The sequence below is a fragment of the Moschus berezovskii genome, chromosome 13, assembly GCF_049115385.1.
Source record: "Moschus berezovskii isolate FMDL1 chromosome 13, NW_MosBer_1.0, whole genome shotgun sequence".
NCBI classification, from domain to species: Eukaryota; Metazoa; Chordata; class Mammalia; order Artiodactyla; family Moschidae; genus Moschus; species Moschus berezovskii.
Window position 1 is genome coordinate 20723398 of NC_142472.1, and position 27905 is coordinate 20751302.

The window sequence follows — 27905 nt, forward strand, 5'->3', positions numbered from 1 at the left end:
AAAATTCCCCCTGAATGTAGAGACAGTCTTCATCAATCTCCTTTTTCAGTATTTGTAGGTGAGAGTGCAATATATATTTGCTACTAATATAATCACAAGAATGTTACATATCAGTATTTTCAGTCTTTGACACTGTGATATTTCTAAGAAATTGTTTTTCCTCTGTTATGACTTAATCGTCTACATATATCCTTATTAGTCATTTAATCATTTAAATTTCCTCTTTATGTTCTTTTTTCATATTAGTGTCTTTGTAACCAATTTGTAACAGCTCATTCATGATTAAGTATGCTAACCTTTTGGTTGCTGTGTATTACAGATGAAATGTCATAGAGTTTTCCCCCATTTACTTCACTGAGATGTTTATTTTTTTAACAAAACAGAAATTATACATTAAAACAGAATCACTTTTTTGTTGTTGCTTTTTATTTTTTTAAAGAAAGGCAATGGGAAATCATTGAAGGATTTAACATGAGAAATAAAGATAACGTTTACTTTCATAGAGAATCAATTGGGAAATGAACTGGCAAGACCGAAGTGTAGATGTAGGCTGATTGAATAATCCAGCCATGAGAAGGGACTGGGTTAAAGCATGGCGGTGGCAAAAGTGGTGGGTAGAGAAATTACGGGAACATTTGTGCAATAGATTCTATGAGATTTGGTTGTTGGTTAAATTACGAGAGTTAGTGGGGATTAAACTATTGTTTTATTTTGGGGTGTTATCTATTTAGTTATATATGCAACTATATTTGCAACTGAAACCTAAAGATCTAGCCAGCATTAGTGTTCTTCATAAAAGGAGTGAGGGAAAGGAGAGGGTAAGAAACAATTAACCGAAACAGGATCACAAGAGACCTGAATATGAATAAAGAGATCACCATCGATTAGAACTTCTAAAAGCATTTATAAATCAACCCTAGGTCAGATTTATGTTTCTGTACATTTTAATTACAAATCAAATGATCTTTGAAAGCTGTGGGTTTAAATATCTAATGTATGTAAAGTTTTGTCACACAGGAAGGATCTTGAAAGGAAATAAATTGGTATCTCAAATAGAATTATCTAATAAATTCGTTATAAAGGGCAGGGTATAGAAAAACTTTAAGGGATACTGCAACACTCTAGCTAATCACTGTAGAAAAGGAGTTTTTCCTACCTCAGAGGGGATGAGAGGAGAAAGTACTGGGGGGCCAAAAATTTCGTTCTGCAGCAGCTTACCAATCCAAACAAACTTTTTGGCCAACCCAACTTAGCTGACTCCAAAGAGCTGTGAGGTTACCTGAAGGGAGCTGTGTGCTTAGGTAAAGGGACTTAGGCCTCAGGGACCTCACAAGCTGAGACCTGAAACACACCACAATCCACTTGCCCAGTCTTCTCCAGCCACTGCTTCCCATGGGCTGCCAGAGACCAGAATGCCTTTGATGTCGTCCAGGAACAGAGCAAGGTGAAAAGTCCCTCTAAAGGAGCAAGCAGAGACCTTCCAGATGCAGAGTCTTCACCTTTTCATCTTTTCTATGGGAAAAAAGTTCTCATCCCCAACACAGAATACACACAAAGACCACCCAGCAGCACCACAACATGCAAGCACGTGACAAAATGCAGTAGAACTAACTCCTGCTCCCCTAAAACTTTTGAACTGTGGTGCTGGAGAAGACTTTTGAGAGTCCCTTGGTCAGCGAGGAGATCAAACTAATCAGTCCTAAAGGAAATCAACCCTGAATATTCATTGGAAGGACTGATGCTGAAACTGAAGCTCCAATACTTTGGCTACCTGATGCAAACTGCCAACTCATAAGAAAAGACCCTGATGCTTTAAAGACTGAAGGCAGGAGGAGAAGGGCATGACAGAGGATGAGATGGTTGGATGGCATCACCGACTCAATTGACATGAGTTTGAGTAAACTCTAGGAGATAGTGAAGGACAGGAAAGCCTAGCATGCTGCAGTCCATGGGGTCACAGTCGGACGGGACTTAGCAACTGAACAACAGCAATGACCTCATGTCAATCACAGGCTGTAGAGCCTCTCCCTGTCCGCATTTAATCAGCATGTTTCCAGGTAAAGCACCTCCTTCTTGATCTTAATAGAATTAATTTCAGTGACATCATTTTACAAAAGATCAGTCTTTGGTTTTTAAACTACATCTGGTCCCATCACTTCATGGGAAATAGATGGAAAAACAGTGGAAACAGTGTCAGACTTTATTTTTTGGGGCTCCAAAATCACTGCAGATGTTGATTGCAGCCATGAAATTAAAAGACGCTTACTCCTTGGAAGGAAAGTTATGACCAACCTAGGTAGTATATTAAAAAGCAGAGACATTACTTTGCCAACAAAGGTCCGTCTAGTCAAGGCTATGGTTTTTCCAGTGATCATATATGAATGTGAGAGTTGGACTGTGAAGAAAGCTGATCACCAAAGAATTGATGCTTTTGAACTGTGGTGCTGGAGAAGACTCTTGAGAGTCCCTTGGACTGCAAGGAGATCCAATCAGTCCATTCTAAGGGAGATCAATCCTGGGTGTTCATTGGAAGGACTGATGCTAAAGCTGAAACTCCAATACTTTGGCCACCTCATGCGACAAGTTGACTCACTGGAAAAGACTCTGATGCTGGGAAGGGTTGGGGGCGGGAGGAGAAGGGGACGACCGAGAATGAGATGGCTGGATGGCATCACCGACTCTATGGACATGAGTTTGAGTGAACTCCGGAAGTTGGTGATGGACAGGGAGGCCTGGCATTCTGTGATTCATGGGGTCGCAAAGAGTCGGACACGACTGAGTGACTGAACTGAACTGAACTGAATATGAATAAACAAATTTGACTCTACCATAGAATTAAACTATAAATAATAATTTATTAACTAAACTAAAGAATGAAAAGAAGTTTCTGGGAGTATAGGATCAATACTTTGAGAGTGAATGATGGGAGAAAATTATCTGAAAGTTCAGCATTTTATTAGCATGAAGAAAAAGAATTTCTACTTTGCCTACTCCCTGATCTCATACAAAGAATTTTTTAATGTATCTAAGAATTACAATTGTAATAGAATTAATTACATTACTGTAGATTATGCCATGTGATTCTCAACTACTGAAAAGTTGTTGTTGTTGTTTAGTTGCTAAGTCCTGTCCAACTCTTTTGCAACCCCAGGGACTGTAGCCCACCAGGCTCCCCTGTTCATACAATTTCCCAGGCAAGAATACTGGAGTGGTTGCCACCTCCTTCTTCAGGGTATCTTCCCAACCCAGGGATTGAACATATGTCTCCTGCATCGGAAGGTGAGTTCTTTACCACCGAGCCAGGAAGGGAACACCAAAGGGAAAAGGAACAGACTATATACTATGCTTGAGAAGTTGAGTTGTTTGCTAAAGGTCATATAGCTAATAAGTGATGTAGTCAAGATAAAGTGATTTCAGAACTAAACTCACTAGTATTCACTAAAATATGTGACCATAACATGGGACAACTTGTAAGTTTAAATGTCTCGATTTCCCATTTGTTTATCCCATGGCAACTTTTCAAAGTTCTGTCATACCTATCATTTTCTTTGTTTTCTTTGTAAGGTATGTCCAAAGGTAAATTAAATATTAAATATTTAACAACCTCAAATCCAGATCCAGGTGTCTTCACCTGATAAATAAAGAGGGCTCTAAAAACTCACGGATTCCTCAGCTTTTTGACTCTGTCAATCCTATTTCAATTTCCTTTACCTTTTAGTTGATCAAAAAATCTTTCTTAGAAATGACTTTTCCCCCCAGAGTAAAATGTATTCCAAGCCTGGTGGATAACAGACTATTAATCTCTTCACTTTATTGACCTACTTCAGTTTCAGCTCATTAAACACAGACAGCTTCAATGATCAAAGAAAATGAACAAAATGTAACTTGGTCTAAACCTTACCAAATAAGAGAGTTGTTCAAAAAGCAAATAAATCTGAACAGGTAATTTAATATTGACAGTCTCCCATTTAAAAAGTATACATGCAATGAATAAGGACATCCAGAAATAATTTCTATGTTCATTTGATCAATAAAGTCACACTCTAGTTATGTTTTTTATCCAACTCTCTTCTCAGTTCTTAGCTTCCCCAAAATGAATACTATACTGAAGGACTTATGCCAACTAAAGTCCCTTGAAAATATTAGACAAGGAAAAAGAAAAGACTATGAGCTCTAAAAAGATAGCTACCAAAGATCATTTCATTATATTACCATATAGAATCATTAAAAAGTAAAGTAAATCTAGTTATCATAGCACAGGTAATTATCCTAAAATTACCTCTTTAGGGTAATTCAAAACCATTACCCTAAAAAGAGGAATAAACAATTTAAATTATAAAACAAGAACTGATGCTAGCTTTTAAATATGACTGTATTTGAAACATATTTAAGTTAATAGCTAGACCATATCAAAATGTGCATATCTCATTAGCACTGATTTAAGTAATCCCTCTACTTAAGTAAAATTTCTTAAAACTAATTCTAAGAAATATTCTAAATACATAACCAACCACAGTTTATACAGAAAAAAAAAATTCTAAGATATCATTAAAAAGTCTTAGAGCCTAGATGAGTAGCTCTAAAATTAGAATTGTTAGAATACTTTAGGGACAAATTATACCTCTACCATATATCATGTTTTGTGATTTAACAGCTGTTATTTTCTTGCTTCTTCTGAAAGCCTGTGGTCACTCAACATAGTCACATGGAATCTGGACCCCAAGTCAGTGTCCTTTAGTAAACAACCTTCCCAGTTTAGGAGTAATTCCATAGTCAAGTCATTTGTACTTCCTTCCAGTGTGGAATTAACAAGGGTAGGAGATGGAAAACTGAATCATTTTCTAGTTCCTTACTATCAATTTTCTTGTGGAAAGAAACAATTTCGCAAAACATATATTCAAATAAAACACAAATCAGCTAATCCACAGCCAGATGTAAATTACAGTTGGCCACCTTTATCTTTCTACATTCTCCCAATAATAAATCAATTACTGTTCTAAGAGATCAGTCACACTATCTACATGATGATATCAATTGCAAATGAACCCCCTAAAGGTTAAATAATCTTCCTTCCCTTTCAGAGCATTTAAGGAATTCCTCCAGACATTTGTTTGGCAATTCATTTACTCTGTTTCAAAAATGTTAGCTAAGATAGATAAAAATGTCTTTAAATTTAAACAAAAGCATTAGGTCACTTTTTGTGCCAGAGTTATATAAGAAGATATTAACTCTACGTAAACAATTTATTCAATGCAACTAAGCCCAGATCAGAATATATTTTTAAAAACTTCACCTTCTATATTTCTCATTCAATTAATACCAGGCATAAAAGAAAAATTAAACACAATAAATTGAGCCTATTGAGTAACTAGGAATATAAGATTACTTCTAAAAATCAAAATTGACTTATTAATTTTGGCTAATCACAGAACAACAACAAAAATCAATCACAGTTCCTGCTCTCAAGTAGCCTATAGTTTAGCAGAAGGCAAGACATACATTTAAAATTGGTATTGTTACTTTGATTCCCAACCTTATACTGGAAATAACTAAATACTAACGTGCATGTGGTGAGTGAGGATTTTAGGGTTGGTCAAGGAAAAGAAGGACCTCAAGACGACAACAAGCTTTATTTGGGACCCCAGGTTGCATGAGAAGAGATACAAGACAGGGGTGTAGGACTACCATCCAGAAGAGGAAAAAAGAGAGCAAGGAAAATCTCAGAGAAAAGTAAATTGCAGGAGGAGAAGGAGGTGACAGAGGATGAGATAGTTGGATGGCATCACTGACTCAATGGACGTGAGTTTGAGCAAACTCCAGGAAAGAATGAAGGACAGGGAAGCCTGGCATGTTGCAGTCCTTGAGGTCACAAAAACTCAGACATGACTGAGAGACTGAACAGCAACAACTCCCGTGTCCAGGTGATGTTGCTTCGCACAAGATGTGAAGTCTCTTGAGTAAAGAGCTTCAAAGAGCAGCAGCAACCTGGGATCGTTTTCAGCCCCAGAGTTTATCAATGACTAGCAGATGAGTTCTGCTTTGTGGGGTATACAAGGCAGGCAGGCTCTAAAGGAATAAAAATATGTTTACTTTTGCTATATTTAAATCAATTGGATGTGTATAATTTTGAATTTGGCACTGGTAGGCTTTGGACTAATGGTCCCAACCAGTTAGGAAGAAGTAAAACACATAGAGGTCAGTTTTTAACCTATTTACATAACACCATAAAACATTTTAAAAAAAAATCACCATATCAATAGAATCTTGAATGTTATGAACTGACTTCTAGAGTTTAACTTAAGAATCAGAGAGGTTTAAAAGATTAAATAAGAGGCTCCTTGAGGCTTTGGGCTTCCCTGGTAAAGAATCTGCCTGCAATGCAGAAGACCTGGGTTCCATCCCTGGGTTGGGAAGATCCCCTGGAGAAGGGAAAGGCTACCCACTCCACACCTGGAGAATTCTATGGACTATTCCATGGGGTCACAGAGAGTCAGACACGACTAAGTGACTTTCACTTACTTACTTACTTGAAGTTTTACTAAAGTATTCAACAAACATTTCAAATCCTATTCTGTGTCAGGCATGTTCTGAGCACCAGATATTCTACAGTGAATAAGGTACACAGCTGGACTGCATACATAATCAGCAGGGCCCAGTGCAAAAAGGAAACACGGGGCCCTTTATTCAAACCCCAAGATGGAAACAGCAGAGCATTAAACCAAGCATGGGGCCCTTCTGAGTGCGGGACCCTGTGTGACTGAACAGGTTTCATATCCATAAACCCAGCCTCAGAAGACATTTTCTAGCCTCATCATGCACACAATCCAGTGGTAAAAGATCAACAATAAAAAGAAAAGAAATACGGCACCATGACAAGTGCCATGAAAGAAACAAAGGGGAACAGAGTTCAATGAACCATGAGAAGGAAGTGCGTGTGTTCCACGTGTTCAGTCGTGTTTGACTCTTTGCGACCCCAGGGACTGTAGCCCACCAGGCTCTACTATTCATGGGATTTTCCAGTCAAGAATACTAGAATGGGTTGCCATTTCCTCCTTCAGGGGACCTTCCTGACCCAGGGATTGAACCCAGGTCTCCTGAATCTCCTGCATTGGTAGATGGACTCTTTACCACTGAGGCACCAGGGAAGCCCAAAATCTGAGAAAGGCCTTTCTAAGAGCTGACACTTAAGCTGAGACCTGAAGCTTGCAAACCAACCAGCTATATGATGCATCTGTGTAACGGATCCATAGGTTGGACATTCATGCCAATGGTTCTCAACCAGGATGATTCTGCTTCTTCTAGGTAATTTGGCAATGTCTAGAGACATTGCTGATTATCCTAACTGGAGAGGGCAAGGCATTGCTACTGGCATCCAGGAGGGTAAAGGTCAGAGAAGTTTCTAAGCTCCCAATAATACACACGACAGCACCTCCCTCTGTGGCCAACAACAAAGAATTATCCAGTCCCACAGGTCAATGGTGCTGACGCTGAAAATTACTAAAGCTGAATGAATGCAGATGATACAATTGCAAAGCTGTGAGTAAGGAAGGAGCTGGGCACATTTGCCTTTCATGTCCTTAGCCATGTGATTTTATGACAGCAAATACTGGAAACCTATATTTCCAATAGCAATAGAGAATTCAATTAAGTGTACAGTAGAATCTTAGTCACTAAAAAATATATGTTTGGAAGGATATTTATCATTGGAAAAGGTGTGTTACAAAGAAAGATAAAGTGATCCCACACTCATTCAAAAACTATGTATGTGCTAAGCAGAGGATTGATGAGGGTGTTAAAAAGATAATTCAAAGGGGTTTTGGTGGTTATTTCTGGATGATATAATTATTTTTGCTTTCTTTGTACTTTTCAGTATTTTAAATTTTCAAGAGAATGTAGATTATTTCATAAAACCATGAAAGTACAAATATCTCGTTTTCTTTCTGTAAAGGTGCATTATACATTCACCTTACATGGTAGCTGTATGTGAACCTGATAAGGCTAATCAAAAGCTATGTTAATTTTCTGTGATTCACAGAAGAATGACTAATTATTTAAGGATTATTTTAGCAGTATAATTGATGAAATTTGAGATTTCTAAAGCTGAAAAACAGAAGAATTGAGAGCACAGTTGCTTTTGTCTTTTCTTCTAACTGAAGGGCAGGCTTTTATAAAAGAAAGGTAGATATGGACAATGGCTACTCTCTATTAAAACGAATTGCTCTTTTTAGTTAACTGAGTACACCAGATTTCATGTCTGCAATACATTTAAACAAAGCATATGAATGAAGTCTCCCATGACTCTATTTTAACGAAGTGGATTTGTGGTTTCTTGAACAGTTATATCAAGAGGCCACTGATTCAGAAATCATGCCTGTTTAGGAGTAGCATCTGGTTGTTGAAATGTTCCTCTTGGTCTTACACTAGTTAATAATAAAAGAAATGCTATATAAACCAAGAAGGTGTTCTTATCAGACAAGCCAAATTTCATGTTCTAGAAAGTCCTAGCAAGCTGGAATCATGGTTGGGGGGAGCATATAATTATAAAATGCCATTCCCAAGTTCCCTAAACTGCACCCCTCCTTTAGGCCAATTAGACAAATATGGAATGTCAGACACTTGGCATAAAGAGGGGTGGAGAGGGAACGGGGGTGCACACAACATTTATATGTGCTATTAAACTGACTATGAGAGAAGAGGATGTGATTAGTACAATTCAGGCTCTGACCACAGTCATGATCTATGGTCCTAAAGTAGAAAATCATACTCGCTTCCCCATTATTAAGCTTCACTAAAAGCCTAAATTTAAAAAAAAGAAAGAAAGAAACATATCATTTTCTTAGACATCAAGGCACATACTAGATTTTCCAGAGGAGAAAGTGACAAGTTCCCCTGACACTGGAACTAAGCCTTGATGTTTACAACTCAACAGAGACAACCCGCTCAGAATCAGACAGCCATGATAGGACAAAGCCACCCGAGACCTGTGATGCAGCAGGATGGCCACAAGGAGACTCTACACCCACAGAGCGACTAAACACCCCCTCTTCCAACCAACAAGCGTGACTACTGCTCCTTCATTAAAGACAACTACTCTCATCTTTTTGTTTAAATTGGGGTTTAGTTGTTTTACAATGTTGTGTTGGTTTTTGCTGTACAATGAAGTGAATCAGCTGTATTTATACATATATCCCCTCCCTCCTGAACTCCTTCCCACTCCCCTTTCTCACCCCTCTAGGTCATCACAGAGCACTGAGCTGAGTTTCCTGGGCCATACAGCAGGTTCCCACTAGCTAGCTATTTCACCCATCCACCCCCCGTCATCTTAATCTTCCTAACACCTAGGTAAGTTATGAAGACGCCCAATTCCTGAATTGCCCTGCTTCCTTAAACCCTTGGAATCACCCAGCACAAGGCCAGATCCTATAAAAGGTCCCTCTCAGCTGCCTCTTACCAAGGCACACACAGTTCCTGAGCTGCACAATCTCCCTTGCTGCAGCAAGTAAGACCTAGTTTGTTTGACTCTCATCTTGTTTCTTGCGGTTCTTGGCTGGTAAGTTTCAATACAGGGCAATCCTGATATGAATAACCTGCCTTGGCGTCAGTCTGTAGGTCCCTTTCATAGCTGTGGATCACCATAACCATGCTGTACAAGCAGCAAAAGGGGGTGTTAGTTCACAAAAAAAAAGAGTCCCAGTTTGAGATTACTGTCAGTGAGTGAATATGGCCACCAGCCATCTAACTGTGTGATGGCCTAAGCCACCTCACCCACACTCCTCCGCCTCTCTCAATATGTACAGCAGGTGGCTCCGGGTGTTACAGTGAGCAGTGGCACAGTGCAGCCTGTTTTCTTTCTTAGAGTTCCCTTTAGTCCACAGAAACAGAATACTCCCCATAACCTAATAAATAACATTACCATTTCAGATAGATTTCTTTCTTATAGTAATAGAACTCTTACTAATAGAACTCTTTCCATTAGTTCACAAAAAGAAACAAAACATTCACCATAATCCAATAACTACCATCTCAGATAGGTTTCTTTGAGTTTCCATTAGTTCTTGAAAAGAAAAAAAATTTTCACCATAACCTAATAAGTATCACTTCAGATAGAGACATATTTCCAAATTTTAGAAACAAGCATGTGACTTTTTTTTATGTGTGACTTTATTTTTTTTTTAAGTTCTGATTTACAGACATCCAAAACAAAAATTTCACCCTTAAAGGTCAAGTCCAGTTACAATCAGGACACTAAATAAAAAACTGCAACAACCGCATTTTTGAGCACTTACTATGTGCCTGGATTCATGCTATTTTATATAAATGTATTATTTCATTCCATCTATGCAACAAGCCTTTAAGAACCAATATTCCCATTTTACAGGTGAGAAAACAGAGGTTCAAAAGTGCTAACTGATCTACCTCAGTTACAGAGCTACAGGTTTTGAATCCAAATGTCTGTAATTCCAAACTCTAAGATCACCAGGTAGATTGTTTTTCTTGGGCATGAGTATGCAATAATACTGACCTTGAAGACAATATAAGATTGGATTATGATAAAAGCAGTTAAAAAATACAAACTATAGAGCACTATTTAAACTGTCTGATAATATTAGAATTTAATATTGTCACACCAAGTTTATTTTACTATCCCATTTACAGCCAAAGCTACCAAGAAAAAATCACCTTGCACAAGCTACTCTCTGTATCAAGGAATATCCACGTATTTTAAAAACTAGTTGGTATATAAATTATCTGAAGTTAGCCTTGGATTTTTATCAGCTTCTCCTTTCTGAATTATCTTCTTTAAAAAAGGAAAATAATGCCTGTGTGAAGAGAATTTCAATGGGAAAACATTATCCCTCCTCCCCAATAAATAAAATAAAAATAAAAGGACCTTTAAAAGACACTTTCACTAACAGTTCTTTTCTGAACAAAACAAACAAGAGCAAAGGGCACCTTGACTACTACTTGGGAAATAAAATCAGAACACAGGGAAATCTGTAATTCTAATCACATTTACACCTTCTCTCCTTTTTTACATTTCTCATCCAAACATCCTTAGGAGCTCAATAGGCTTAAAAGAATTGGAGCAGGGTAGAGAACAAAGGTGAGTGGAATCTGAGAAACAGCTTAAATGACTGTTCTCACCCTTTTAGTAATTTCAAATTGGGTAACATAGTTTTCAGAAGATTTAAAACTCACAAATATAGGGTGAAACTGTAAGAAGTTATTCCACCTGCTTATATTTTTTAAATGGCATTTTGGCCAGGCATCTCAGGAATTAACCATTTGTAGACAAGAAATGCAAGAAAGCACTTTAAAAAAAATTTTAACTTTCAAGGAAAACACATATCAAATTTAAATAAACTAGCTTTAGTCAATGAAAGTCTATATGCTAAATACATGTACTTGCTAACAAAAATATTAGTATTTCTATTCTTATGTGGGAATGACTATGTAGATATTAACTATGTTTTCTCTTGAGATTGAGGATAATTTTAGAAAATAAGGTTTAACTACTATACTCAATCAAATTAAATGTCATAGATCATATGTAAATCCAAAAATAAAGAAAAGAATTTATGAGCCATGTGGTATGTGTGATTCACTCAAATGGGGAAATGAAAAAAAATGTAGTGGAAAGATAAGAGACATCGACGTTTAAAGAAACAGTTTAATGTAATTAATCAAATAAAAAGTAATCAATAATAGAGAAACAAACAATTCAGAATTATATCAAATTCGGATGTGAGTGCTTGTTATTGGGTGATTCTGATTCAGAATAATACTTTCACATGACTTTTTCTTACTGCAAATGTCAAAGGAATTCAGCACTTCTTTTCAGCAGCACCACTGATGTCCCCAAGAGTTCACCCCTGCATGGCCCCCTCAGTAGGTGCTGCGATGACCCCTCCATCGCCTTAAGTCACAGATAAAGAAAAGTACTAGCAATGGGGAAACAAACCAGAATGTCTCAGAAAAGAAGATGCCTGCCATCCTGGCTCTTTTTTGCGCCATGTGTACCAAACACAAATAAGTAGGATTTCCTTCTCTGTAGGGCTCAGCTTCAGTTTCAGTAAAATGTTATGACAGTGATTGACACTCTGCAAAGTTCTTCTTCTAAAGAGATGAAACACACAAAAGGTTCTAGAAGTGCAATACCTTCTAGTCACTGTATTACATTTAGCAAGTACCAGAAACACTGAGATATGAGAGGGGTGGAGAAATCAACTCCTTAACTGACCACATCTGTGATCATATCAGCCAAAATTATGGGATGAGGGGGCAAAATCTAATTATTCGGGGGAGGATTTCACAACTCAATGCCACGCCCTCACCCCCACCGCCCCAACACACACAGTCACTTAAACTGCTTCAGCTACTGGCAAGGGAGGTTTTGGGTTGTTTTTTTTTTTTTAATGAAACAAATGCACTGAAATAAAACGACAGGTTTACAAGGGGGGTGATATCCTTTGAGGACAGAACTGCCCTAAACTGAGAGCATCTATGCTGTTTCAACTAGTAAAAGTGCCTAGTACGGAACAGGTATCCAAATACATATTTGTGTGTTTGTTTAAAAAACTAGTCATGTAAACTAAAATGGATTCACTGTGCCCAAATGCTCAGATTTTCCTGTGGGATGACTCTAGAACGGAGTTGATAAGGAGTTGGTGATGGACAGGGAGGCCTGGCGTGCTGTGATTCATGGGGTCGCAAAGAGTCGGACACGACTGAGCGACTGAACTGAACTGAACTGAAAGAAATCAAGCAAAAGAGCTACGGCTCCCCAGTGCTAGCAGCAAGTCTCCTCACCCTACACAGGCAGAGGAGAACAGATTTAGACCCAAGCATCCTCCACAAGTTCACTGTCCAGCCAATAAGCTCACAGCATTTGGCAAGTAGCCTCGTAATTAGGTGCACTGCTCCAGTAAGATCTCAACTCCAGACACCTGCTGTTGCGTTTAACAACTAAGATCTATTCTTCCAGACCGAATGTTTCTGGAAATCCGCCCTCAGAAGCACGGAGGGGGGCGCCGAATAGCTGGAAAAAGAGCAGGCGCACGCAAGAAGCAGAATCGACACTGGCCACACTCACTGTATTCCTTCCCCTTCAATCTCTGTCTGGTAGATCTCACCCGTGTTAAGCGGCTCCCCGGTGCACTCTGTTTGATCGCCTGTTGCCAGCACATCGTTCAGGCGTTGCAACTATGCAGTGGTTCCGAGAGGCACGCTGAGCTGGTTCCTGCAAGGAGGGACTTGATGCCCGGGCGTAAAGAGCGGGGCTCAGGAGTTACACCAGGGTGAGTGCACAGGGTCCCAGTCCTCACAAAGGAGGCCGGCCGCCAGGGTCAGTACCCCATTCTCCAGCAAAGGAGGATAATGCAGGTTTGTGCTTAGTATCAAACTTGGAGAGACCAACCCAACTCCATCCACCGTAGGAGAAAGCAGCAAACCGAGGCCCCCCGGCGGGGCGCTGGGGAAGTTTCCACTCGTAACAGAATCGTGGTCAGGCAGCACTGTCTCCCGCTGTCAGCTCTGCTGGCCTCTTGCAACGCATCAGTGAGACTAAGGGAGCCGGGCGGGAAGCGAACGGCCGGAGCTCGGCTCAGCCGCAGGCGGAGTCCTGGAGCTCTCGGAGCCGCGCTGCACTCGGGATGACCACACCGCCCTTCTACGGGAGGCACCCTGTGCGGTTGGAGGACCTGAAGGGTCAACTTCCCCCACGAAAGGCCATTCCCAGAGCTTGAGCAGCGCAGGGTCCGCGCTCCGGACGCCCCAGCCCGCGCCCAGGCGCCCAGCCCTGCTCCCACCGTCCGCGCCTTACCTGCCCGCGGCGAATCCGGCAGCCCCTTGACAGGTCCCACCAGGCGCCCCTGGAAAAGTTTCCGAACTTCCTCGCAGCTCTGCACGCCCTCGCCTCGGACAGACCCCAAGAGAGCCAGCAGGAGGAGACAGCGAGAGCCCACGCGCCAGGTCTGCGCGCCCATCCTCGGTGTCCCGGTCACTCCTTCCCTCGCCGCGGACCCTACTCTCCCCGCGCGCCCCGCGCTGCAGACGCTGGAAAAGGCTGGGCGGTGCGATCCGGCGGCGGGCGGGAGTCCGGCCGCTCTGGGACCCCGGCTTCACCTTCTCCTAAGGTGCCCCGAGACAGACCGCGGGGTTCTCGGGCAGAGCGCCGCAGGGTCTCCCTCTCCGGCAGGAGCGAGATGGCGCGGCGCGAGCGAGGACAACGGCTGGAGCCGCACGGAGCCCGCGAGCATTCGGCTCTGGCCACCGCCGCGGTCGCCGCGGGCTGCACTGCCAGCTGCCAACCTGAGACTCGCCCGCGGGTCGCGCTCCGCGGACAGGCCCCGCCCCCGCCCCGCGGACAGGCCCCGCCCCGAGGCTAAGCCACGCCCCCGCGCGACGCCACGGGCCGCACCCGCCCGGCTGCTGAGACGCTGTCCACGCGGCCCCGGCTGGAGAGACACCCGAGCGGGATGCCTGGCGCAAGGAAACAAAACGAAACCCGACCTCCCTCACCCCATCCATTCCTGGGACCAGCAGTCTGATGAAAATAAGAGCTCAGAGAAGACAGGATATGAGAAATACCAACTAGAATTAAGATGAAATACTTCCCTATAAATCAAGGTCTTCAGTGCATAGGAATTTGTATTTGAATTGCATGAAATGGTATCTGGGCACAATACAAAATGCAAAAAAAAAAGTGTACTTAAAGATCTCAATTGTGAGGCTCAATAGCACTTAGTTTTAAAAGAGTGTACAGGAGAAACTACTTTTTAAAATTGTTTTATGTTGCCACTTTGGAATATTTTTCGTTAGTATTACGATTTTCTGAAAGAATTTAGAAGTCATAAAAATTACATGTAAACAGTATAACGTCCTTGCTTTGACAGTAAAATCCAGTTTCTTCTCTTATTGCCCGTTAGCATCATATTTTGCTTCCGTACTTTTTATCTATAAGGGCCCTTCTGAGCTTTACCACTTTTCTAATTTTAAAAACATTTCTCAAAGATTTACTAAGGCAAAAGTGCTCAGAAGAGTTTCTCACAAGGAAGAGACAAAAATGAAGACTTTAAACGATTTATAAATGACAAAGGAATTTTGTCATTTTACAAAAGGAATGCATTGGAAACCAAAAGCCAAAGGACCAGGTGTATTTCTGAAATGTGATTGCCTCAACACTAACTCATAACTGTGAATGACAAGTGTTTCATCTTCTATAGGCACCTGAAGAAAGTCCTTTTCCAGTAAAACAAAACTACTTAAAAGCACCAGGCCAGGGGAACTATAAATGCTCTAACCACTTAAAGGGAATTTATTCTCATTTTTGAACCTTTGCCAAGAAATAGAGATGAATAATTTTGTCTTAGTTAAGTGTCATGAGACTTTTAATGACCAGTGATATCAAAGGCAGAGCTTTCAGCAGTAGATCGCTTGCTCTAAAACCATCCAAGGCAATGGCTGAGATAATTCTTCAGGGAAATAGTGCTTCCTTGGCTTTTGATATCAATTCTATGAATACTAGATATTTTTTAAGATGCTTTCTCAATAAATGAGAATTTAAAAAATAGATTAATTCAAGGACTTCAAGCAAAGCTTTATATATGTATCCTGATGGGGGGAAGGGTGGATACTACCCCCATGAATCTTCTTCCCTAGCCACCAACTGTGGAAAGACTACTTGGAAGTCAGCTCTACCTACAAGAAAAAAAAGAAGAATGACCATAAGAATGTGTACTGTGCTTAGATGCCAGACAATATTCTAAGTGCTTTTTAAGGGTACTAAATCATTCATTTAATCTTTATAACAACCCTATAAAATAGTTACCACTATTGTCACTCTTTTACCGATGAGGTAACAGGCTCAGAGAGGTGAAGTGATTTGCCCAAGGCCAACATAGCTATTAAATGGTAGAACCAGAAATCAAACCCAGGCCTTGAAATCCAGAATTTTGCTATTAACCATGGGCTCTCCTCAACCACTCCATGCCATACCAAAGAACCTATTGGGTTACATTGAGTAAAATATGTTCAGTTCAGTTCAGTTCAGTCGCTCAGTCGTGTCCGACTCTCTGCGACCCCATGAATTACAGCACGCCAGGCCTCCCTGTCCATCACCAACTCCCGGAGTACACTCAAACTCATGTCCACAGAGTCGGTGATGCCATCCAGCCATCTCATTCTCCGTCGTCCCCTTCTCCTCCCGCCCCCAACCTTTCCCAGCATCAGAGTCTTTTCCAGTGAGTCAACTCTTAGCATGAGGTGGCCAAAGTATTGCAGTTTCAGCTTTAGCATCAGTCCCTCCAATGAACATCCAGGATTGATCTCCTTTAGAATGGACTGGTTGGATCTCCTTGCAGTATAAGGGACTCTCAAGAGTCTTCTCCAACACCACAGTTCAAAAGTATCGATTCTTCGGCGATCAGCTTTCTTACATGTTAATATTAAGGCTAATAAGTCCCTAAGTTTTCTCTTTTTTAATATTTGTTTGATTTTGGCTGTGCTGGGTCTTTGTTGCTGTGCACTGACTTTCTCTAGTTGCCCCAAGCGGGGGCTACTCTCTGGTTGCTGTTGTGGGCTTCTCATTGAAGTGGCTTCTCGTTGCATGAGCTCTAGGGCGCAAGGGCTTCAGTAGTTGTGGCACGTGGGCCCAGTTGCCCCACAGTATGTGGGATCTTCCCAGATGAGGGATCAAACCCACATCCCCTGCACTGGCAGGTGGACTCTCAACTACTGGACCACACAGAAGTCCAAAATCCCTAGGTTTTTCCGGAACTTCTTTTTATTCTTAACCAAGCTTTCTCCTTGATTGATTTGATCATCACAGAGTAGCACTAAAAGGATCTCAGATTTACTTGGTCCAATTCATTCACTTGGAATCTCTAAAACAATCTGTCTTACGAGGGGGAAATCACAAACATTATTGAGAATTATTGGTGGCTCAGTAAAAACTAATCAGCTTAGAAATATTGATTGAACATATACTGTATTTTTAAGAAACCATACGCTAGGCATAATAGGAATTACAGAGGCATGTAAGCAAGCTCTCTTCTCCATGTTTTTGCAGTTTATTTCAGCAGAATAATTAGATGGAAAGTTATATATAGAAATGGAGTAGGGTTTAATGAGAAAATAAATACTTTTAGTCCATGTAAAATGCCCCCACTTACAAAAAATAATTATTTTATTTCTACCTCTATTCTCTACTGCCACCAACCATGGATGAACTTGAAGACAAACATCCTTCTTCCAACCAGAATACAATACCAAAGTGCCTTTTACATGAACACCATAGAGCAAAACCTCTACACACTGTACTATAATCTTTTGATCAATTTACCTGTAAAGACTACAGATGAAGCAAGGAAAATTTTCTGTAATTTGATAGTGATAATGCCTCATTTTTCAAAGCTTATTCAATAAACATTTACTGAATACCTTTTATATAATAGGCACTGTGTTTTGCTTTTGAAATACTCTTAGAAGAATCTCTAAATTGTCATTATAATACACTTTCAGTTCAGTTCAGTTCAGTCGCTCAGTCGTGTCTGACCCCATGAATCACAGCACGCCAGGCCTCCCTGTCCATCACCAACTCCCAGAATTCACTCAAACTCATGTCCATCGAGTCAGTGATGCCATCCAGCCATCTCATTCTCTGTCGTCCCCTTCTTCTCCTGCCCCCAATCCCTCCCAGCATCAGAGTCTTTTCTAGTGAGTCAACTCATTGCATGAGGTGGCCAAAGTATTGGAGTTTCAGCTTCAGCATCAGTCCTTCCCATGAACACCCAGGATTGATCTCCTTTAGAATGGACTGGTTGGATCTCCTTGCAGTCCAAGGGACTCTCAAGAGTAGAATTCTTCTAAATGTAAAGCTTCTAAGTAACCATTTACAGTGTGTCAACTCAACACCTCATAAAGAGAAATAAAGAAACTCCAACATGGTTTAGGAGATCTGATGATACCACATTGCCCTCCAATATGACTATCAATTTAGGCTAATACTGGCCACTAAAGCTCACCCTCAGAAACTGGTTGAAGTTAACTCCTGTGCCCAATCAAAATCAAGAGTTAATATTTTTAAAGGGGTTACAGGTATTATTATCTCATTTAACATTTCAACCACCTCATGAGACAGTTACTATTATACAGCTCGTGAGGAAACAGAAGTATGAAGATATTAAATTGAAGCCAGGCATGCCAGCTTCTGCACTCCCTCAGCCACCACTCTCCTGCTCTGCATACCAGACATCTGTTTTGTGGCCCCTTGACTCAATCTATATCATATATGGGTAGAAACCCTGGTACTCCCTGCTTTTCCTTTGGTATAGTCAGCAGACCTCATCTCCATAGTGGTCCAGAGACTGCAGTGGCTCCAACCCTGGCTCAACACTACCTTCCTCCATAGCCGCCTGAGGTCCTACTAGTTCCTGGCTTCTCCCTCCGGTAAACTTTTGATCATGAGAACTCTACTGTAAGGGCTAAAATTCCATGTGTTGCCTTGACATCCTGGAGCCTCCTGGGGTCCCAAAGTTCTACAGGTGTGTTCTGCACTTGCCAGATATGACCCCCACCCTACCCAGCAGGAAAAGATCCCTTCCAGACCAGCTTCCCTATCAGCCAGACCAGCTCCATCCCACCCTATCTTCAACCCAACTGGTTTCTCTTCCCTACAGTCCAGTGAAATTATCAAACAAGTCAATCGCATCCTCCATGAGAACCAGGGGTTACCTAACCCGCGCATCACTACAAAGGCTGCCTGTCACAGCCCCACTGGTTCACTCTGCTTCCGAATGGACCGCTGTGTGGCCCTGCATGGCATGCGGTGTCTTCTTTTCCCGGACTGTGTGTGACTAATATAAACTGCTGTCTCATCTGCCCATCATGTGTTTGGCCATCTCATATTAATTAAGGAGGGGGACCCTGCCTTCATCAATGAGGGAAGTAGAAGGCAATACAAGTGATTCCAGCTAGCTGTTTCCCCCCCAAAATCCTGACTTTTGCCTTGTCCTACCTTCTCACTCTTCTAAACACTGTCCTATTAAAGGGAGCCAAATTGGAGGTCAGCCCCAGTTGACCCTAGAAATGAATTTCTGCCACCAATCAGAAGGAAATTGAGGGATCCTCTCCTGTTGTCTCCTTAGGTCAAGAGAGCAACAGTTGAGAAAAACTGCCTGCAGGTGAGAAGTGGTGGCAAATTACAACATTCCATAAAATCCTCAAAACCAGAACCCAAGTACGTGGGAGTCAGTGGGAAACTGATCAGCAAACACATTTTCAAGTGAAGCCTTCCTAAAAAGATCTACTGCTAACGTACATTTCCAACTTGAAAAACCTCCTCTTCTAATCACCAGTACATGTTTATCAGTGATTTTGAAATATTTTAGATGCACATGTCACTATCTCACAGTATATATGCTTCAAGGCAAAGACAATGTAACTATTTCTCAAAAAGCATTAGATAAACCAACTGTTCCTGTATGGAAGTTTCAAAAGTATTTCATACTATATTTAATTGTACATGGTTTTGTGCTTGCAGTTTCTAGTGAAAGACAGTTTATTTTCTTTCAGAGACTTTACTGAGAAAGAAAAATATTAGCTGTTCTAAATGAGAATGAAAGACACAAAAGGAAGGAACCCAGGAACACTCAATGAACTTATAAAACTAAATTTCTTCAAATAATTTTCTTCTAGTCTATATCTAGAAAGAGAGAAAGTGAAGTCACTCAGTCGTGTCCAACTGTATAGTCCATGGGATTCTCCAGGCCAGAATACTGGAATGGGTAGCCATTCCCTTCTCCAGGGGATCTTCCCAATGCAGAGATCAAACCCAGGTCTCCTGCATTGTAGGCAGATTCTTTTCCAGCTGAGCCACTAGGAAGCCCTAGTCTATATCTAAGAATGCAAAAACTGTTTTCCAAAGTTGTGATATACATTACATGTGTAAACTATAGTACATTTTAGGGGCTTCCCTTGTGGCTCAGCTGATAAAGAATCTGCCAACAATGTGGGAGACCTGGATTCAATTCCTGGGTTGGGAAGATCCCCTGGATAAGGCAAAGGCTAACCACTTCAGCATTCTGGCTTGGAGAATTCCATGGACTGTATAGTGTTGGAGTCACAAAGAGTCGGACATGACTGAGAGAGTTTCACTTCTACTTCAGTAGTACATTATGGTGAAAAGGAATACAGTACAAATTTCCCTCATTTGCAAATGTAGATATTTGCACCAACTAATATATATGACCTTGACTATTTTTGGTTAACAAATGAGTAAAATCCACATTTAAAATTCAATTTCATCATTAATTATGCCAATATTTTAAAGAAAGACAATTCCATTAAATAAATTCACTTATCTAGAACATGTTAATATACTATCCCATATAGTATAACAAAAAAACATTTTTCAGAAATTAAACTAGGCTAAAAAAATATGTATACCTGTTTGCTGCTGGTTGTTTAATGTGAAAACTAAAGGGCTGCAAAACTGTATCTGCTGGACTATAAGCCTTGTGAGGTCTAGTGAACCTGCCACGCCCACCTCTACCCTCTGATCAGTGGCTCACTACGTTTTGTGCACATCCATAACTTTCCTTAATGAATTTGGCCCCTATGAGTCTGATGTTCTCAAGTGCTCTGTAGTAGATTTCTGTGATTATTTTTAAGCAGCAGTCAGCCTTAACTTCAAGTTAACTGCTACATTTTGTATTAACTTCAAAGAGGAAAATATTACTATCTGATAGAATAGTATCAATAAACACTTTTAAAACCAGGTTGTAACTTCCGGGCTAACATGGGGTATTTGACTTTCAATAAATCTTTGATGTCTATTTCAGTTCTTTTCCTTTTCTGTGATAAAAATGTGAAGTCAATGTCTTAAATGTTTAATGTTACTATCAAACTAACTATTTAGTTCAGAGTTAAAGAACTGGTTTTCTAATTGTTTTCCTGCAGCTTCAGACATTATAACGTCTTAAATATTAATATCTTCAGATAAGATGAATTTTAATACTACACATTAAGTATTTTCCAGAATGATTATTCATCATCTGTGTCATTTTGGACAAGCTGTTAAACCACTCTGATACGCTTTCCTTGTTGTTGCTGTTTAGTCACTAAATCATGTCCACCTCTTTTGTGACCCCGTGGACAATATAGCCTGCCAGTGTCCTCTGTCCATGGGATTTCCCAGGCAGGAATACTGGAGTGGGTTGCCCTTTCCTTCTTCAGGGGATCTTCCCAGGCCAGGTATCAAACAAGAGTCTCCTGCATTGGCAGGTGGATTCTTTACCACCGAGCCACCTGGGAAGGCCTCTATCCTTATTACCTGTGTAAAGCAAGGAGTAAATACAGTACCTGTGTTATAATATTATTGATAGGGTTAACTGAGATAACATACGTGAAGTATGTTTTTCAATTCTTGGTTCATATAAGTACTTAATAAATAGACATTATGTTTCTTCTCCATTGGAAAAATACCTGAATCATGAATTCCTGATTTATTAGTTACATCTTGGATGTGATTAGGACAATAAACTCATCCTCTGAACTCAGTAACTATTCAAACTAAAATCTTTTGCTTGCCTCATATTCATAGTACAGTTTCTTCATATTATTTAGCATTTATGTACCTCTCAAATTATCTTGTGTGGGAGGGGCGGGTAATGGCATAAAGGAGCTTGATTTCAACTCAGTGTAGGGACACGAGAGTCTGTCACTCAAGGTCATGACCTAAAAGTCATTTTTAAAAGGAAACAGTACACCTCTCAGAAATAATGAGCATTTACAGCAAGAACTGGCAACTAATTATCATCAGCTTTTTAAGATGCAAAGTGTAGACACTACTAATGATAAAGCCTCATAATTGATAATTATCTTTGATTAACGAGGAGGCAAGCTCTTCCAGAGGCTTTCACTGCCGTGTACCATTGTCATAATTGATCTTTAATTGTTCCATCTAAAAATTCCTTTTATCATATGTTTAATCTTTGCTATTTATAAATAAGGTCCATGAACAGGCCTTATTAACTACCCCTAAATGTGATATCACTTTACAAATTCTTTACAATTTAATTAGCATTCAGTCTAATTCCTTATATTTGCATATGAAAAGGTACAAGCAGTTCATGCTCTCAGGCAGAAAGGAGAAATCCCTTGCTCTGACCACTTTTGAATTCTCTTCTTGATCCAGATTTTGTGAGAAGAGAGAACAACCCTCCCTCTGGTTGTGCCTGGTGAGATTTTACATGATTGCCAACTTTCTGCTCCTGAAGGAGAACTGTATTCTGGTCTTTCCTATCTTGGGGGAGGGAAACTCCGTCAGATCTACTGAATTTCCTATAATATACTTCATCCCAATTTTCCCTCACTCTTCTTTTTCTGTCCATATTCTCAAATGATCTTGGAACTGTTCTCTTGATGCTCATAAATCACATCTGTCCAGTTTTTTTGCATGATCTGCCAAACCTGAGGTTGTTATGCCCTCTCTGAAAGTCTCTAACTCACCAGCTTTCTTGGCAGTACCATCCTAGTGCTCCTAGCTCTCCGTTTCCTTTTCTATTCTTTTATCTCTTTCTCCCCCTTTCCTGTCTCCTAATGGTTAGTATGTCCTAGGGCTTAGACCTTAAGACTTGCTCTTCCTTTACCACATATTTCTAGGAGGATGTGCTGGGTTGATTAATATTCCCCTCAAAAAATTCACATCCACCCACAACCTCAGAATGCGAAATTATTTGGAAACAGGGCCTTTGCAGATATAATTAATTGAGGATATTGAGATGAAATTATCCTTGATTTATTTAGCTGCTGCTGCTGCTGCTGCTAAGTCACTTCAGTCGTGTCCGACTCTGTCCCACCAGGCTCCCCTGTCCCTGGGATTCTCCAGGCAAGAACACTGGAGTGGGTTGCATTTCCTTCTCCAATGTGTGTAAGTGAAAAGTGAAAGTGAAGTCGCTCAGTCGTGTCCGGCCCATAGCAACCCCACGGACTGCAGCCCACGAGGCTCCTCCATCCATGGGATTTTCTAGGCAAGAGTACTGGAGTGGCTTGCCATTGCCTTCTCCGTGATTTATTTAGGGTGAGTCCTAAATCCAGAGGCTAGTGTCCTTTTAAGAAGAGGGAAGGACACAGAGAGGGAGAGGGAAAAGCGATGTGAAGAGGGAGGCTGAGACTGAGTAATGCAGCTACACTCCAAGGAATGCCAAGGATTGCTACAACCACCTGAAGCTGGAAGAGAGGCATGAAGGATTTCTTCCTCAGAGCCTCCAGGAGAAACCAAATCTGCTGATATCCTAATTTCAGACTTCTGGCCTTTTGAACTGTGTGAGGAAAAGCATTCTGTTGTGTTAAGCCACAGAGTTTGTGGCTATTGTGGGTAACTAGTTACGGCAGTCCTAGACAATGAAAACCATGAATACCCAGAACCTGACTGGTTCTCATACCTTCACTTTTGGCACCTGTGCTCAGTATTCACAGGCCTTTCCCTCCAGGTCTGCCCTCTCCTCTACCTCCTCTGCTTTTTAATATGGGTACCCTACCATTAGGGTTTCCCTGGTAGCTCAGCTGGTAAAGAATCTGCCTGCAATGCAGGAGACCCTGGTTCAATTCCTGGGTTGGGAAGATCCCCTTGGGGGAAGGCATGGCAACCCACTCCTGTATTCTTGCCTGGAGAATCCCATGGACAAAGAAGCCTTGTGGACTACAGCCCATGGGGTCACAAAGAGTGGGACACGACTGAATGACTAAGCACAGTACAGCACATCCTACCGTTATCTCAAACTCGATTTTCACCAAAGGGACCTTAGGGTCTTCCCTGCAGTTTACACTCTCTCTCATCCGTGGGTTTCTTAATGAATTTAATGAGCACAACACCCTGAAGTCTGTTCTTTTTATTAATAAAATCATCCTTGCCAATCCTGAATGCTCATAGCCTCTCTCTCCTCTAATGTCTTTGTGTAATATAAATTATAAGGCTTGGCAATTTATCCACCTTTCTCCCATAGTCATCTTTTTCATTCTATCTCACTCTTTCTCATTAAGTTAGCAGTTGATTGCATTATATTCCAGGGAGCTTATTGCCTAAAAATCTCTTCCTGATCTGAATCGTCCTCCTGGGCTCAGGTCATTCAGTTTGTATCAGGCCTGTACTCTATTTTAAAAAATTAAAATAGTATTGAATTGAATTGTTCTTTTTTTTAAAATTGGCTGCAGTGCACAGCATGTGGGATCTTAGTTCCCTGACCAGGGATCAAATGAGTGTCCCCTGCTTTGGAATGATGGAGTCTTAACCACTAGACTACCAAGGAAGTCCCTTGAATTGAATTATTAATTGATGGCAAAGCAGACTCCAATCTCTAACTCTCTAACTGTATTCTTCAAATACAGTTCAGGGAATACCAGCATCATAGTACAGATTCCTGGGCTTCATCCAAAAATAGATTCTTGGTTTGGGATCCAGAGTAATTTTCAAAACACACTTAAGCAAGCTCAATATTTAGACTGAATGAAAGCCCCTTACTTTGCTTTAAATTCTCTCTCTTTCCTAGATGAACTGATTGTTTCTTCCAGAGGGAGAGAAATTCATCATTTGCCACCCTCTGCAATATACCTTGTTCATTTCTACTTGTAAGCATCAGTTGAACCTAGAATTATTTCCTTCTTTCTCTCTTTCTTTAAAAGCTTAAGTTTCCTACATTATCGTGCCAATCATTATTTGCTGTTCAGTTATATATCATTATTTAAGTTATTATGTGGTTATGTTTTGTTTCTCTAAGAAAATTTTAACCTGCCCCACATTGCTCAAAGGATCTAGGAACTCAGTAAGTGTTTGTTGAATCAATGCCTGAAAGAAAGGCTTGGAACATCATCTTAAAAGGCTAACCCATTATCATAGGAGACTTAGATGTATATTGCCCCATTAGAAAGTAAACTAATGGGACTGGATGCTAATATTCCTACTCATTCCACTTGAATATGATTAAGAAGGCTGGCTGATGATAATTTAATAATGATAACACGTTTGATATTTGCCGTTCAGAAATTTGAGTGTAGATAGCTAGACAAACTATTAATTTTAAGTCATATTGTCTACTGGTCTAATAGCCATTGAATTCATCATAATACAATAAAATTTAACTTGTAATCTAGGAAAACATTAATGTTTATAAAAGTATAATTTTAAAACTAAAACCATACCAATATTCATTGCTTATTTTCAAATATAAGTTATTTCATTGGCTGACAAATATCTACTGAACATAACACATACTGTGCAAGTCAAAATATTGATTATTTGGCCTATGATATATTAACCATGGAAACTAAATACAGAATGATCTCTGTTGCTCTTTATGAAGAGGAAAATATAAGTATTCTGCAGAGAGATACCTACAATACACAGATTCTGTCTCCTGCTTTATCTTTTTAAATTCAAATAACTAAGCACAAATAATCCTTTAAAGAACTTTCTCTACAATCATAAAGCAACATGTTTTTTAACTGTGCCTGGCATTCACTAATTAGCTTATGCCTCTCCAGAAGAGAAAAAAAAAGTTTATGGATTTCAAAATTTTTAACACATTCCCTGCATTCTGTACTCATTCTCACTTCAGATATTACCTAGAGAAAAACTGGAGAAACCATTACACTAGATCTGCAAGACCACCCTGTCCAGACATTTAACATAGTGAATGCTCCCTCAGAATCTCAAAAGCATTACCTAAACCATTCATTCAGACCAAACCCCACTGACTTCTTTATCAACACCAATGTGCCCTGAATCATTTCACTGATTCATTCCAACCTCAAAGCAGCTACAGACCAGGCTCTGTTTCAAGTACAGGACTAGAGATGAAGAGCTGAATCACATGCCATCTCTTCCTCAAAAAATGCACAATTCAGAAGGACAGGCAAGCACATAAACAAGTAAGGACCATAAAGTGTTATAGGTGTCCTGATCAGTGTGCAAAGAAAGGCTGCAATGGCTTCACTAGACAGAAGGCTCAAGAAGCAAGTTGTTTGTCTTGGGCAATTGCTTAATACATGTCCTTTTGAATATTTCAAACTGCACTTGAGTCAAATAGAAACTTTATAATAAAGTACAAATATCTCCTTATGGTAAGTCATTGTATCTAAGGGGATATCTATGTAACTATGTTAAGAATCATACAGTTTTGAAAGTATAGATTTATGCTCTCAGAGAACTAACAAAACATACTTCATATATCACATCATCAATATGATAGAATGGAACATCGGTAAAATTTATATTTTAAAATTTGCCAAAAACTTGAGGAATACTGAATGAGAAAACTAATATTAATATAGACAGATCATGATTGCAGCCACAGTAAAAGCTGCAAAGAAAAAAAGATGATAAAAATACACTAACTTGTTATTTCTGGTTTGTTACTTTCTTTTTTTATAGAATCAGATTTTGCCAATTCATACTTGTAATCAGAAAATAAGCATTTTAAGCAAATAAAATTCCACACTGTCCTCGTAAAGGAATCGACATACCCCCACATTAGAGGAAGGTAAAATAAAAGATGAGTGGAAGCAGAGAGCCCTATGAGAAAATGCTTAAAGATCTTCATGAACCAGATAACCATGGTGGTGTGATCACTCACCTAGAGCCAGACCTCCTGGAATGTGAAGTCAAGTGGGCCTTAGGAAGCCACACTATAACAAAGTTAGTGGAGGTGATGGAATTCCAGGTGAGCTATTTCAAACCCTACAAGATGATGCTGTGCAAGTGCTGCACTCCATATGCCAGAAAATATGGAAAACTCAGCAAGGGCTACAGGACTGGAAAAGGTCAGATTTCATTCCAGTCGCAAAGAAAGGCAATGAACTCTGAACATCCAGATGTTCAAGCTGGATTTAGAAAAGGCAGAGGAACCAGAGATCAAATTGCCAACATCCGCTGGATCATCGAAAAAGCAAGAGAGTTCCAGAAAAACATCTACTTCTGCTTTATTGACTATGCCAAAGCCTTTGACTGTGTGGATCACAATAAACTGTGGAAAATTCTGAAAGAGATGGGAATACCAGATCACCTGACCTGCCTCCTGAGAAATCTGTATGCAGGTCAGGAAGCAACCATTAGAGTTGGACATGGAACAACACACTGGTTCCAGATTGGGAAAGTAGTACAACAAGGCTGTATATTGTCACCCTGCTTATTGAACTAATATGCAGAATACATCATGCGAAATGCCAGGCAGGATGAAGCACAAGCTGGAATCAAGATTGCTGGGAGAAATACCAATAACCTCAGATATGCAGATGATACCACCTTTATGGCAGAAAGTGAAGAGGAAATAAAGAGCCTCTTGATGAAAGCGAAAGAGGAGAGTGAAAAATTTGGCTTAAAAATCACCATTCAGAAAACTAAGATCATGGCACCTGGTCCCATCACTTCATGGCAAATAGAGGGGGAAACAATGGAAACAGTGAGAGACTTTATTTTGGGGGGCTCCAAATCACTGCAGATGGTGACTGCAGCCATGAAATTAAAAGACGCTATCTCCTTGGAAGAAAAGCTATGACCAACATGTCGACTGCATATTAAAAAGCGGAGACATTACTTTGCCAACAAAGGTCCAACTTCAAAGCTATGGTTTTTCAGTAGTCATGAATGGATGTAAGAGTTGGACTATAAAGAAAGCTGAGCACAAAAGAATTGATGCTTTTGAACCGTGGAGTTGAAGAAGACTGTTGAGAGCCCCTGGACTGACAGGAGATCCAACCAGTCCATCCATCCTAAAGGAAATCAGTCCTAATTATTCACTGGGAGGACTAATGCTGAACCTGAAACTCCAATACTTTGGCTGCCTGATGTGAAGAACTGACTCTTTGGAAAAGACCCTGATGCTGGGAAAGATTGAAGGCAGGAAGAGAAG

General features: G+C 40.3%; 2 protein-coding genes across 2 annotated transcripts in view; both read right to left on the bottom strand.

The window, feature by feature from the left end:
- Positions 1-14003, bottom strand: part of GPC5 (glypican 5) — a 955909-nt gene extending 941906 nt beyond the window's left edge. The window contains exon 1 of the mRNA XM_088842817.1: positions 13823-14003. Within this exon, the coding sequence (XP_088698943.1) occupies positions 13823-13985 (163 nt within the window). The 5' untranslated portion in view covers positions 13986-14003. The remainder of the gene's footprint in view (positions 1-13822) is intronic.
- A 117-nt stretch (positions 14004-14120) lies between these two features.
- The window catches only part of LOC148775818 (uncharacterized), a 74237-nt gene continuing 60452 nt past the window's right edge, over positions 14121-27905 (bottom strand). Inside the window, exons 4-5 of the mRNA XM_088842818.1 lie at positions 15683-15699; positions 14121-14481 (exon numbers count right to left, since the gene is read on the bottom strand). Coding sequence (XP_088698944.1) covers positions 14121-14481; positions 15683-15699 — 378 coding nt within the window. The remainder of the gene's footprint in view (positions 14482-15682; positions 15700-27905) is intronic.